The sequence below is a fragment of the Bos javanicus genome, chromosome X (assembly GCF_032452875.1).
Source record: "Bos javanicus breed banteng chromosome X, ARS-OSU_banteng_1.0, whole genome shotgun sequence".
Taxonomy (NCBI): domain Eukaryota; kingdom Metazoa; phylum Chordata; class Mammalia; order Artiodactyla; family Bovidae; genus Bos; species Bos javanicus.
In genome coordinates, this window is record NC_083897.1 from 92180721 (window position 1) to 92195162 (window position 14442).

The following is a 14442-nucleotide window of genomic DNA, read 5'->3' on the forward strand; positions in this document are numbered from 1 at the left end:
CCAGAAAGCAGGAATAGAATGAACACACCTCAACATAATAAAAGCTATATATGACAAACACACAGCAAACATTATCCTCAATGGTGAAAAATTGAAAGCATTTCCCCTAAAGTCAGGAATAAGACAAGGGTGCCCATGCTCACCACTACTATACAACATAGTTTTGGAAGCTTTGGCCACAGCAATCAGAGCAGAAAAAGAAATAAAAGGAATCCAGATTGGAAAAGAAGAAGTAAAACTCTCACTGTTTGCAGATGACATGATCCTCTACAAAAAAAAAACCCTAAAGACTCCACCAGAAAATTACAAGAGCTAATGAATGAATGTAGTAAAGGTGCAGGATATAAAATCAACACACAGAAATCCCTTGAATTCCTATACACTAACAATGAGAAAACAGAAAGAGAAATTAAGGAAACAATTCCATTCACCATTGCAATGAAAGGAATATATCTACCTAAAGAAACAAAAGACCTATGTATAGAAAACTATAAAACACCTGTGAAAGAAATCAAAGACGACACAAATAGATGGAGAAATATCCCGTGTTCATGGATTAGAAGAATCAATATAGTGAAAATGAGTATACTATCCAAAGCAATCTAGAGATTCAGTGCAATCCCTATCAAGCTATCAATGGTAATTTTCACAGAACTGGAACAAATAATTTCACAATTTGTATGGAAATTCAAAAAACCTCGAATAGCCAAAGCACTCTTGAGAAAGAAGAATGGAACTGGAGGAATCAACCTGCCTAACTTCAGGCTCTACTACAAAGCCACAGTCATCAAGACATGATACTGGCACAAAGACAGAAATATAGACCAATGGAACAAAATAGAAAGCCCAGAGATAAATCCACGCACCTATGGACACCTAATATTCAACAAAGGAGGCAAGAATATTCAATGGAGAAAAGACAATCTCTTTAACAAGTGGTACTGGGAAAACTGGTCAACCACTTGTAAAAAAATGAAACTAGAACACTTTCTAACACCATACACAAATATAAACTTAAAAAGGATTAAAGATCTAAACATAAGGCCAGAAACTATAAAACTCCTAAAGGAAAACAGAGGCAAAACACTCTCCGACATAAATCACAGCAGGATCCTCTATGAGTTCCCAGAATATTGGAAATAAATGCAAAAATAAACAAATGGGACCTAATTAAAATTAAAAGCTCTTGCACAACAAAGGAAACTATAAGCAAGGTGAAAAGACAGCCTTCAGAATGGGAGAAAATAATAGCAAACCAAGCAACTGATGAAGAATTAATCTCGAAAATATACAAGCAACTCCTACAGCTCAATTCCAGAAAAATAAATGATCCAATCATAAAATTGGCCAAAGAACTAAACAGGCAGTTCTTCAAAGAAGACATACAGATGGCGAACAAACACATGAAAAGATGCTGAACATCACTCATTATCAGAGAAATGCAAATCAAAACCACAATGAGGTACCAGTTCACACCAGTCATTATGGCTGCTATCCAAAAGTTCACAAGCAATAAATGCTGGAGAGGGTGTGGAGAAAAGGGAACCCTCTTACACTGTTGGTGTACAGCCACTATGCAGAACAGTGTGGAGATTCCCTAAAAAACTGGAAATAGAACTGCCATATGACCCAGCAATCCCACTGCTGGGCATACACACCGGGGAAACCAGAATTGAAAGAGCCACGTGTACTCCACTGTTCATTGCAGCACTGTTTATAATAGCCAGGACATGGAAGCAACCTAGATGTCCATCAGGAGATGAATGGATAAGAAAGCTGTGGTACATATACACAATGGAATGTTACTCAGCCATTAAAAAGAATACATTTGAATCATTTCTAATGAGTTGGATTAACCTAGAGCCTATTATACAGAGTGAAGTAAGCCAGAAAGAAAAATACCAATACAACATACTAATGCATATATATAGAATCTAGAAAGATGGTAATGATAACCCTGTATGTGAGACAGCAGAAGGGACACAGATATATAGAACAGTCTTTTGGACTCTGTGGGAGAGTGTGAGGGTGGGATGCTTTGGGAGAATGGCATTGAAATGTATATATTATCCTATGTGAAACGGATCGCCAGTCCAGGTTCGATACAGGGTGCTCGGGGCTGGTGCACTGAGATGACCCAGAGGGATGGAATGGGGAGGGAGGTGGGAGGGGGGATCAGGATGGGGAACACATGTACACTGTGGCGGATTTATGTCAATGTATGACAAAATTAATACAATATTTTATAGTAATTAGCCAACAAAATATAAATAATTTAAGTGAAAGGAATGAAATACAGTTGAGTTTTGTACATTGAAGCTGGTGAATATTTCATGGGTGTGTACACAGCTTTTTACATTTCAAATATACCACAATAAAGTGGTTTAAGAAAATAGAGATGAAAGCAAAATAAAGGTATTCCCAAATTTAAAAAAAAAAAAAAAACCCTCAGGGAATTTGTTGGTAGACGTGGCTTAAAAGAAAAACTAAAGGAAGTTCTTCAGGCTGCAATAAGTGAATTTAGATGTTAAGCAGAATCCATGTGAAAAAGCAAAGAGTATAGGAAATGGTAATTATAGGAACAAAAATACTTTATTAATACACATTTCACTCCTTTCTTCCTGTATTTAAAAAGCAACTGTCTAAAACAGTATCACATAAATTATTGTTGTGAAAGTGGTAGTTGCTCAGTTGTGTCTGACTCTTGGTGACCCCATTACTGTAGCCTGCCAAGCTCCTCTGTCCATGGGATTCTTCAGCCAAGAATACTGGAGTGGTTAGCCATTCCCTTCTCCAGGGGCTCTTCGAGGGATTGAACCGGCATCTCCTGCATTGCAGGCAGATCCTTTACTGTCTGAGCCACCAGAGAAGCCCAATTATTGTTGGGCCAATAGCGCATGGAATGTAATGTATTTGCTGTAACAGCACAAAGGAGGTGGTTGGGAGCAAAGCTGTATTAGGTAAGGAAACAAGTCTGGATGGTGTCAAATCCATACAAACATATGCAAAGAATCAGAAATCATGACAAAGAAGGTGAATATAACAGAAGCTATAAATAGATACCTGATATCCTGCCTTATATCAGCTTTTCATCACATAACATTTTATATAATATAATAATGATAAGAGTGTGTTAATGGGATTACCCTTTATAGATTTACTATATATGTGACAATATGAGGAAAAGAGGGAAACCCGAATAGAGCAATATAGGAGTAATGTTTCAGTATCTCATTAGAATTTGTGTAAATTTCAAGTTGATTGTGATAAAGTAAGATGTTTACAGTGGCATACAGCTAAGGTAATAACTTTAAGGTAGTGGAAAATTCCATAAAGAGTTTAAAATGCTGCATTATAAAATATCCATTGAATGCAAAAGAAAGCAGTAAAATGAGGTCCATAAAACAAAACGACATGAGACAGAAATATATATTGGCAGATGTAAGTCTGTATCAACATTAAATGTGAATAGATAAAACAATCCAACCAGAAGGCAGACGTTGAGAGACCAGTTTTCTTTTTTTTAAAAAAATCCAACTGTGTGTTGTCTAAACAGGACACAGTTTAGATTCTAAGATACATAAATTACCATGTATGTGTGTGTGTGTTCAGTCGCTCAGTCGTGTTCAACTCTCTGGGGCCCCATGGACTGTAACTCGCCATGACTCCTCTTCATGGAATTTTCCAGGCAAGAATACTGGAGCGGGTTGTTATTTCCTACTCCAGGGGATCTTCCAGACCGAGGGATCGAACCTGAGTCTCCTGCATTGGCAGGTAGGTTCTTTACCACTAGCGCCACCTGGGAAGCCTTATATGACCCAGCAATTCTACTCCTAGACAATTTTGTCCAAGAGAAATGAAAACATGCTCACACAAACACCTGTACTCAAATATTCCACACGTGTATTCCTAATAGCCAAACCCAGAAACAGTCCAACAAAGGAACACTACATGGCAATAAAAAAAGAAGGAACTACTAATGCATGTAACACCAAGGATGCATCTCAACTGTGCAAATGAGAGAAACCAGATGCAGAAGGCTACATATTATATGATTTCATGTCAATGGATCTCTGGAAATGGCACAACTGTTGGCACAGAAATGTATCCATGGTTGCCAGGGTATAGGAGTGGAGGAAGGAGTCTGATGGCAAATAGCCCAAGGGAGCATTTTTGAACGATGAGACATTTTCTACATTTTTATTGTGGTACCATTTACACCACGGTATACATTTGTCAAAAATCTACAAACGGTAATACGTTAAAGTGTTGGCTTTTATAGTATATAAATTAAACCTCAATACTTTTTTTTTAAAGTAAAAGGAAATTTTAAGTATTTAATTATTGGTTATTGTATCCATCTAGACCATGAGCTCAAAAACATAAAAATCGTATTTTGGAATTCTTCTGAGACCTGGCCAACTTCCAGGATTCCACATGACACCTTTATACTCTTATGACAGGACACAGAAACTTGGTCTAAACCATGCTGACAATTCCCTCTCCTTCACCTCAAGTCCAAATTCTTGCTGAGTCTGTCCATTTTACTTCATAAACGTCTAATGTGTCTACATTTTCCCATGTTCACCACATCTGCTCTAGTCCAAAGCCTCCTTTCATTTTATTGTCAACCCCCTTCTAACAGGTCTCTCATATCCACTCAGGGTGTCTCTTTCCCTCTTCCCGCCCTCTCCCTCCCTCTCTTACAGTTGCAAAACTGTCTATGACTTTGTAGATAAAGGCTACTCTCATATACAAAGACTTGAAGGCATGGTCTAGCTTCTGCCCACTTTGCTACCGACATTGAAAGGAGAGCTTCCTTTTCTTGTCTCTCCTATCAGGGTTCCTTCACACCCTCCATTTCCTAAGCTTCTCTACTTAGATTTCCCCCAATTTCTTTTTTTTTTTTTTATTTTTTTCCCCCAATTTCTGTAGCCTCCTTCAAGCTAGGCTTCACTTCCAGATATACAACTTAGGTTTCGAGAAAGCAAAACAACCAAAGATAAAATTGCCAACATCCATTAGATCATGGGGGAAGCAAGGGAATTCCAGAAAAACATCTAATTCTGTGTCATTGACACAGACCTCTGACTGTGTGGCTCACAACAAACTACAGAAAATTCTTAAACAGAGGGCAGTACCAGACTACTCGACCTGTCTCCTGAGAAACCAGTATGTGGGTCAAGAAGCAACCATTAGAACCAGAGTTGGAACAAAATGACTGTTTCATAATTGGGGAAGGAGTACGACAAGGCTGTATATTGTCATGCTGCTTATTTAACTTACATGCAGAGTACAGCCCACAAAATGCCGGACTGGATGACTCACAAGCTGATATCAAGATTGCTGGGAGAAATATTGACAAGCTCAGATACACAGATGATACCACTCTAATGGCAGAAAGTGAAGAGCAACTAAAGAACCTTTTGATAAGGTTCAAAACAGGAGAGTGAAAAACCTGGCTTAAAACTCAACTATTAAAACACTAAGATCATGGCATCTGGTCCTATCACTTCATGGCAAATAGAAGGGGGTAAGTGGAAGCAGTCCATCCTAAGGGAGATCAGTCCTGGGTGTTCATTGGAAGGGCTGATGTTGAAGCTGAACTCCAATACTTTGGCCACCTGAGGTGAAGAGCTGACTCATTTGAAAAGACCCTGATGCTGGGAAAGATTGAGGGCAGGAGAAGAGGGCGACAACAGAGGATCAGATGGTTGGATGGCATCACTGACTCAATGGACATGAGTTTGGGTGAACTCCGGGAGTTGGTGATGGACAGGGAGGCCTGGTGTGCTGCGGTTCATGGGGTCACAGAGAGTCGGACACAACTGAGTGACTGAACTGCACTGAAGAGGAAGCAGTGACAGATTTCATTTTCTTGGGCTCCAAAATCACTGCAGATGGTGATTGCAGCCATGAAATTAAGACACTTGCTCCTTGGAAGGAAAGCTATGACAAACCTAGCTTGCACGCATTCTCCGGTACTTCAGCAGTATCTGGCTCTTTACAACCCCATGGACCGAGGCCCACGAGGCTCCTCTGTCCAGGGGATTCTCCAGACAAGAATACTGGAGTCGGTTGCCATGCCCTCCTCCAGGGGATCTTCCTAACCCAGGGATTGAACTCATATCTCCTAAGTGTGCTGCATAACAGACAGATTCTTTACCACTGAGCCCCCAGGGAAGACCATGACAAACCTAGACACCATATTAAAAAGCAGAGCCATCACTTTGCTGACAAAGGTCTGTAGAGTCAAAACTATGGTTTTTCCAGTAGTGATGTACAGATGTGTGAGTTGGATCATTAAGACGGCTGAGTGCTAAAGAACTGATGCTTTTGAATTGTGGTGCTAGAGATGAGCCTTGAGAATCCCTTGGACAGCAAGGAGAACAAACCCTCCAATCCTAAAGAAATGAACTCTGAATATTCACTGGAAGGACTGATGCTGAAGCTGCAATACTTTGGCCACCTGATGCGAATAACTGACTCATTGGAAAAGATCCTGATGCAAAAAGATCGAAGGCAGGAGGAGAAGGGGGCGACAGAGGGTGAGATGATTAGATAGCACCACCAACCCAATGGACATTAATTTGATCAAACTCAGGGAGAGAGTGTAGGACAGAGGAGCCTGGCGTGCTGCAGGCCATGGGTAGTAAATAGTTGGACACGACTGAGCGACTGAACAACAACTACCACCTCCACCTTACCTTTCAGCTTCCCCAAGGTGCCACTGCCCCACTCTCAGCAGGACTAAGAAGCTTTCTGTGTCTGTCAGTGGTAAAGGCTGACACTTATGTCTTCACACACTCAGTGCCCCCTGCTTAGGGCTGATGGTGGGTCCTTAGGATGCTCATCACATCCTTCCAGAGCTCAGACCAGGGAGCCTTCTCACAACAGGAATGGAGCACTCTACCCTGGTACAGAATTGGGAGTTGGAGCTGTTTACCACCTCTCAATGTGTTTTCTTCCTTTACATTCATTTACGCATTTCTTCTTGAGTCACCAAATCCAACTCTGCTTATCCCCAACTGGTTACTGTAAAAAGCTGCACCTACATCTCTATCAGGGCGGATGCATGTATCCCCTGCACTATTTTCTTTCTCTCCCTTCAGAATCTCTAGACTCCCAGACACCACCCTCAAAAGGGGCAGTGATGCAGGGGAGGTTGTGACTCTCATCCACAGCCTGGGTCAAAGCACAGCTGTGTTATATATAACCTCTTTCACTCTTAGAATGAACCTTATCTTCTAGCTTTCCTCCTGCTTCTTGGCCACCCTGCTCACCGTTTTGCTTTGCTTTTCCCTTAGGTCCATTCCCTGTGTTTCTCCTTTGCACTTCTTTTCTGTTTATGTGTCTGTCTGGCCCACCAGTGTGATATTCCCATCATCCACCACACATCACTGGTCTTGTTATTTCAAGCATTGCAGACACGTCCTGAGACATGCTAGTAATCAATGTGTGTGTACTCAATGAAGGAATATTTTTATGACTGACAGGAAACGCATCTCCTCCATGTAGGAGTCAGTATATAGGTGTCATATTTGTAGCACCATACATAAAGCCTTGTGTCTTCTTCCAGACAGTGCAGGGGTGTGGCTCTATCTTGGTGCCCTGGTGCCCTTCCATGTCCTTACTTAGGCTACATAGGCAAGGCTAAACTGCAGGCTGACTTGAATTTTGGCAGAGAACCTCCAGATTGGTCTTGCAGCAAGGGGAGATAAGCAGCCTGATGAAGAGCTGCTATGAGGCCATTTCTCACCTACCTCCTTATCCAGCTGGAGGTGACACAAAGTTGTTACTCATCCACCTCTGGTTTCAGTTGAACATAGGATGTTTCCCTAGCCCAAGCTGAGATACAGCTGTGGACTATAGAGCTGCTCAGTGCCATAGGGCACAACTGTGGGCTCCTTCCTGGCAGAGACCCACCACCTGTAGTGCCTGTTACTGAGCCCTTCCAATTCAGTGGCAAACCACAGGACTAGGGACAAGGCAACTGACACCAGGGTCATATTGCTTCTGCACTGTCTGTAAGGTAGAATCTGAATCCATTGGTGTTCATTGTCTCCTTACTGGCCAAGCCCGTACAAGGTGACAAGCCAAACTAACAACTGCAGTGGTGCCCTGAGGCCCTGTAGCTCCTGCGCTGTGACTTAGGGACTGGTTGCCTGACTACATGACAGAGTCTGGTGTTGAGTTGTGTGATGTTGTGTGACCAGAATATTGGCTTATTTTCGTTGTCATCACACACAGCAAGGAGCACAATTTTCACTACATACTATGACTTAGGGTAGCTTTATCAGTCCTCATTAACAAACCCACCTTAGAATGGATGCCATGTCTGATACCAGCTATTGAATCTGCTATTGAATCAATATATTTATTTAGACAAAATATGTTTCTGAAGTCCAATTCATTTTAAAAGTTAACCTTCTACTTGAAATTCAAAATCTGCATCACTTGTGAGAGAATTGTAATTGTAAAGGTAAATGTTTAAATGAAAAATTGAATAAGCCAAATCCATTTGCAATGTAATGCCTACTTCACGTTATCTTGTTTATTCTTCATAACAAATATTTACTGTAAACTTGTAATTTCCACTTTAGAAATGCAGATCCAAAGGATGTAAATACCTTTCTCACCTTCACTCAGTATGTGTCAGAGCCAGTACTGATACTCTTAGTTATGTCACGTGCTGTGCTTAGTTGCTCAGTCGTGTCTGACTCTTTGTGACCCCATGGACTGTAGTCCGTCAGCACCTCTATCCATGGGGATTCTTCAGGCAAGAATACTGGAGTGGGTTGCTGTGGCATCCTCCAGGGGATCTTCCCAACACAGGGATCAAACCCAGGTCTCCAGCACTGCAGGCGGATTCTTTACTGTTTGAGCCACCAGGGAAGCCCAGTTATTTCATGTCATAGCCAATAAGAAGACAGAGCAGATAAAACTCAAGTCATTTTGTCTCAGGAAGTTCCCCTCATTCCTTTCCCTTTTCTTCTAGCTAGGATCTAATCTTGTCAGACAGCTCCATGACCTAGGGGCTTTGTCACATACTTTTTGTTAAGATGGGATACTCTAATTTAAGTCTCATGGTAGATTTGAACCTCCCATTTTCAGTCCTTTAGGACCTGGATTTTCATACCTCTATAAGGGCACAACAGCTGCTATTTATAATCCCCTGTTATTCGCTAAGCAGAGTAAAGTCTGAATAGGTCCTTTGTTGTAGAAATATATTTTTTTGGTGCATTAGGATGCAGATGCGGGCTCAGAGATGTAAGCATTTTGTTCTTATGTTAATAATAAGGATGTAAGGGAGGAATCAGACAGCTGGAGGACTTTCCTGTAGCTCAAATGGTAAAGACTCTGCATAAGACCAGGGTTCGATTCCTGGGCTGGGAAATCCTCTGGAGAAGGGAATGGCAATCCACTCCAGTATTCTTGCCTGGAGAATTCCATGGACAGAGAAGCCTGGCAGGCTTCATGGGGTTGCAAAGAGCCGGACACAACTGAGTGATTCAGACACACACACACACACACACAACTGGAGGGCTTCTGAGATCTGGTGACTATCAAGCCAGTGGAGGATGTCATGGAGAAGAAAAGATGTTTGTGGCTGCTCTCTCCCTGCACCCAAAAAACCTTGGAAGGCAAGTCAGAAATGTGTGAAAGATATGCTGTGCCATTTGCCATGGAATTTGACAGCAGTTCTTTTCCTGTCTCCCTACAACCTTTAACAATGGCTTTGGCATTCCATTTCTCTATAGGACAGTACCAACATATTAAGTTTTTAAAAATGTTTCTCTGTCAATGATTCCATCAGGGACACTGTATGAGATTTGGGTGGCATGGTTTGTAAACCCATTTATTCAAGAGAAGACCAAAGGCTTTTATGAATCTTTATGTGTGGGTATACATATGTATGTATAGGCATTAACATGTAGATTATGCCTAAAAAACATGTTATGACCAAATTTTTTTAACCCTAGAAGTGCAAGGGTGGTTTAAATGTATAAAGTTACCAGTGCAATTCACCACATTAACAGAAAAATGGAGGGAATACAATTCTATGATCATCACAATTGATGCAGTATAAGTGATGAAAATTAATCTATATTCAAGACAGCAAACTAGGAATAGAATGGAACTTACTCTGATAAAGTATATCTACAAAAAAGCAACGTAAACAGGTTGAAATGGAGAAGATTTTTCATTTCCTATTGGGAAAAATGCCGATTATCACCTACTTTAGTCAAGAATATTCTGTCCAGATTTGTTCAATGCTGCAAAATGAGGAAAGGCTTAAGGTTTAAGCCAGTAGAAACTGTTGATATTCAAATATAATAGTATATTTTGAAAAGCAAAAATAATCTAGATCTAAATTTGTGGAATTAATATGCATATTTAGAGGAATTGTTGGACAGAAAATCCATATACAGACATTCTATCTCTACATACATCCTCAACTAGACAATAAAAATCACAAACCATGAATTTTCAATAACATTAAATACCCAGGGACAAATTTAACAAAAAAATGTGCAAGTAGAAAATGAAATTTTATTGACAGAACTTTAACAGTCAAATACACAACATAAGAACAGCATAGATGGTTTCAGTTTATCTTCTTTCAAGCAAATGGCTGCCCTTCACCTATAATATAAACATTAAAAAAGTTACTTAGCAGAACTTTTATTTCGATGACAGGAGAGGTATACAAAGTTCACTGCAGTTGTAGTTTTATAAAATGGACTAAAACAGGAACACTAAGGGCGACCCTTTGGCTTACCTTCAGTTAATCCTCTCTAGAGATTTTATAGACTTTTCAAGCATATTACCAGTATTTTTAAAAACACACTACTCTTCCTAGTCATACAAGAAAAGAAGGACACTGAGTTCAGAACAAATGAAATCAATGGAACCTATCAGAAGGTAGTTTTCAGTAGAAGGCAAAACTGTGTACACATTCAGTAAAATATCTAACAACAAAAAACACCCTAAGGAGAACAAAATACACAAAAACTGAAACAAAAAATCCCAGGAAAAGTATCATTTAAATGCGTTGGTTTGAAATAATATTCCGAATATAGGATAGCTAAACAGTTGTTCTCTCTGTTACTGCTTAAGTGAAGTAAATAAAATGGCCAGTATTACATTTGTTTCTTCTCTACTGTGGAAAAGTGTAGACATTTTCATTTGTTCTAATTTATCCCTGATATGGTGGTTTTAAGTCGGTTAAACATTTGTCCCCCTTTTTACTTGCGGCCCTCATGTAATTCTAAATGTTTCTTTTCACCCTGGGAAGCATTCCAGTTGGTATAATACATTATATGGTGACACTAACTTTAAGTCATTATTATCACTGGCGACATGGTGACATCAAAATGTGAAGCAGAAATAGGACTGTTTCTCACAGCCACACCAAAAATGAAAGAAAAAAAACGAGAGAAGAAAAGAAAAGGGAGAGCAAGAGGGAGTATGAGGGAAAGAGAAAAGCAAGGAAGAAGAGAGAAAGAAAATCTGGAAAAGCATATTTTTTTGTTTCTAAATGATAATGGCTTTTGAGAGAAAACTCTGACTAATTTCAAAAGTTCATCCACGGTATTTGTGATGTTTAGTTATTTAGTTACTGTGGGGTATGTTAAATAATATTTGTTTTTCTACCCTACTAGCCATTTCATCAATATTCTGAAAATATTTGAGTTCCAGATTATACTCTGTTTTAATTCTGTAATATACTAACTGTTAGTGTCTTGTTCATATTTCTAATTATGTGTACTTGGGCTTTGTCCATTTGCTTCACAATGATGTAACCTAGAGGAATGGACTGGCAGTTTGGGGTTGGCAGATACAAACCATTACATTCAGAATGGGTAAACAACAAGGTCCTACTATACAGCACAGGGAACTAATGTCCAATGTGTATATATATAAAATTTTGTAAACTAGAACATTGTCTTTATTTATTAGTTGAGTTTATTTTCCTCTTCCTAACAATTCATACCTGTCTTTTATTAAGTATCTTTTTCTTTTTTCCTTAGGTTTATTCTGTTGCTCTTTTTCTTACCTTTTATGTTGGATGTAGGATTTATGTACCTTGTAATTTATGTATTTTTCTTTTTAAATACCACACATATTAGGGCTAAGATTTTTCTATGAGAACATTTTAATCATGTTCTGTAGTTACTTGAAAGTCATCTGAAAGTTTTATTTTTGTCTAATTGTACTAATGGAATGGAAAAAAAAACATAAAGTGAAAATATTTAGAAGGCTAATACACAGTACGTTCTTCCCTAACTATGAAGTTCTTCCTTTAAAATCAGAACCATGCAATTCATTGTCAGCAATTGGGAAAACACGTATGTGAAAGACACTAAGTTGATTATGCGAGAAGAACTAGAGTTACAATATTTGGCCTTCAAAACTTTTTAAACTCATGTATCAAAGAAGAAAAATAACATACTTGATATGGTTAGAGATGATTATATCATGAGGCTCATATTTTTATTAGTTCTTTAAGAGTGAGAGTGGGGTGTATAGAAAAACCATCATAGTATTGTAAAATAATGATCCTGCGATTAAAATAAGCAACCTCCCCCCGCAAAGAAAACCAAACGTGGGGGCAGTTAGTGTGCCTAGCATATGTATCTTACTCACACCTGCCTTGAATATCACTGACTAAATGCACTCTCTCAACTTGATCAGCCACAGAAACAGGAAACTAGACTATCTTTATTATTCAGTCATTTCATGCTTCCCTGGGGAAAGGATTTAAAATGCAAATTTTTTTTAAGAGCTAGAGAATTCAGAATTTGAGAGAATTTAACATACATCAAGCAGAATGTTGGCTCATTTTCTTTTTTAAAAAAATTAATTAATTGATTTTAATTGGAGGCTAATCACAATATTCTGGTGGTTTTTGCCATACATTGACATGAATCAGCCACAGGTGTACATGTGTCCCCCGTCAGAAAACGAAATCTCAATCCCCCTGTTATAATTTGACTCAAGATGACATTTTATGATAAATACATCATACAAAACAGAGTATTCTTGTATGCATTCCATCAAAGAGAATCAGAGAATGCAAAAATTAGCATTGAAAAATCAGCATCTGCGTTTATCTGTTCTGAATTCACAACTTACATGAGTAAAGTTGAGTTTAGAAGTTAAGGGATTTCACAGAATCACACACATTATGCTAAAGCTGGTACTAGAACCTACTTGGATGCCTAAGCATATTTCAAATAAACTGGTATTTATTACAAATGCATTCCATATTTGCTACAAGCAGAAATTATAAAAGAACCTGAAAATTATTAGCTGTTGCTTAAAGTACTTATACACAAGAGAAGAAAACAGTTTCCTAGTTTCATTTTGATACGGCTTTGATCCTGTCTGTTTCTTTATTTGAAAGTCTATAAGTCAGGCACTCAGGTATCTGGGGTCTGAACTATTTTTCAAAGAATATGTGACCTCTATTATTAAAATAATAGTAATGTTCCCTCTATATTAGTAAAGATATAATATTCTGAAAAACAGAAACCACATAAATTACTTTCTGAATGGATGACATACCTGCTTCTGGCATTTCAACAGGCTCTATATTTGACGCAAACTCCTCCCTGACATCAGGACCATCTCCACATTCACCCCCAGTCTTTGCCAAAGCCAATTGCTGGAGAGCAGCTTCCAGGCCAGAATCTTTAAAAAAAAAATGCATCAATTATATACAGTATAAACATACTGTAAAGCATACAGTATAAGCATACTGTAAAGCATACAGTATAAACAAGCGAAAGATGATATTCATTCCCTGGGTGTTATGAATTAAAAGCCTTAGGTTAGTATGCTAAAAATGGATGAATAAGAACCTCAGGAGCATTATTCTGGGAATGTTTTGCTGGAGAAAAAGGAAAGCAGAATTTTCCGAATGATATTACCATTTTCCTTTTCCAGGGTTGTCCTCAGACAATTTAGTTGCCCGCCTCTCTTTGTCTTGAAAACAAGGGAAAATTTGAGCGACCACACTAACCTGCAAACTATACTCTCCTCAGTTTTTTCGGAACTGTCTGAAGTCCTTTTCTAATGTTTCCTTTCCTCCTCTTACTAGTTATGTCTTAAGGCATGACACACAGATACACTTTACCTTCAAAGGGATCCTTCTCCTCTTCTTCATCACGATTCACTGGATCCTCTCCATGTACTTCCTCCTTTCTGGGTGTGATATCCTGAATCTCAGCTGGTGGTTCTTCTTGTTGAGGTTGCTCAACACTGTGCTGCTGCTCCTAGTAGAGTGTGCATGCAAATAAAAACTTTTGTTGTTAATACATCTAATAGCATAAATATACTTAATACATAGATATATCTGATCGTAAGCAAACCTAACAACATTTTCCCAACACAATTCTATGTGCTTACTTTTAATAAAGTTATTCTTCCCACAGA

At 38.9% G+C, this 14442-nt stretch overlaps 2 protein-coding genes across 13 annotated transcripts in view; one reads left to right on the forward strand and one right to left on the reverse strand.

Moving 5' to 3' along the window:
• Positions 1-14442, forward strand: part of LOC133243357 (fibrous sheath CABYR-binding protein-like) — a 188245-nt gene that overhangs the window by 52714 nt on the left and 121089 nt on the right. The window lies entirely within an intron of this gene.
• LOC133243353 (fibrous sheath CABYR-binding protein-like) overlaps positions 10535-14442 on the reverse strand; it is a 277781-nt gene continuing 273873 nt past the window's right edge. For all 7 annotated transcript variants that reach the window (XM_061410155.1, XM_061410154.1, XM_061410152.1 and 4 more), the window contains 3 exons: positions 14144-14282; positions 13573-13698; positions 10535-10647 (listed from right to left, as the gene is read on the reverse strand). In XM_061410155.1, coding sequence (XP_061266139.1) covers positions 10625-10647; positions 13573-13698; positions 14144-14282 — 288 coding nt within the window. In that variant the 3' untranslated portion in view covers positions 10535-10624. The remainder of the gene's footprint in view (positions 10648-13572; positions 13699-14143; positions 14283-14442) is intronic.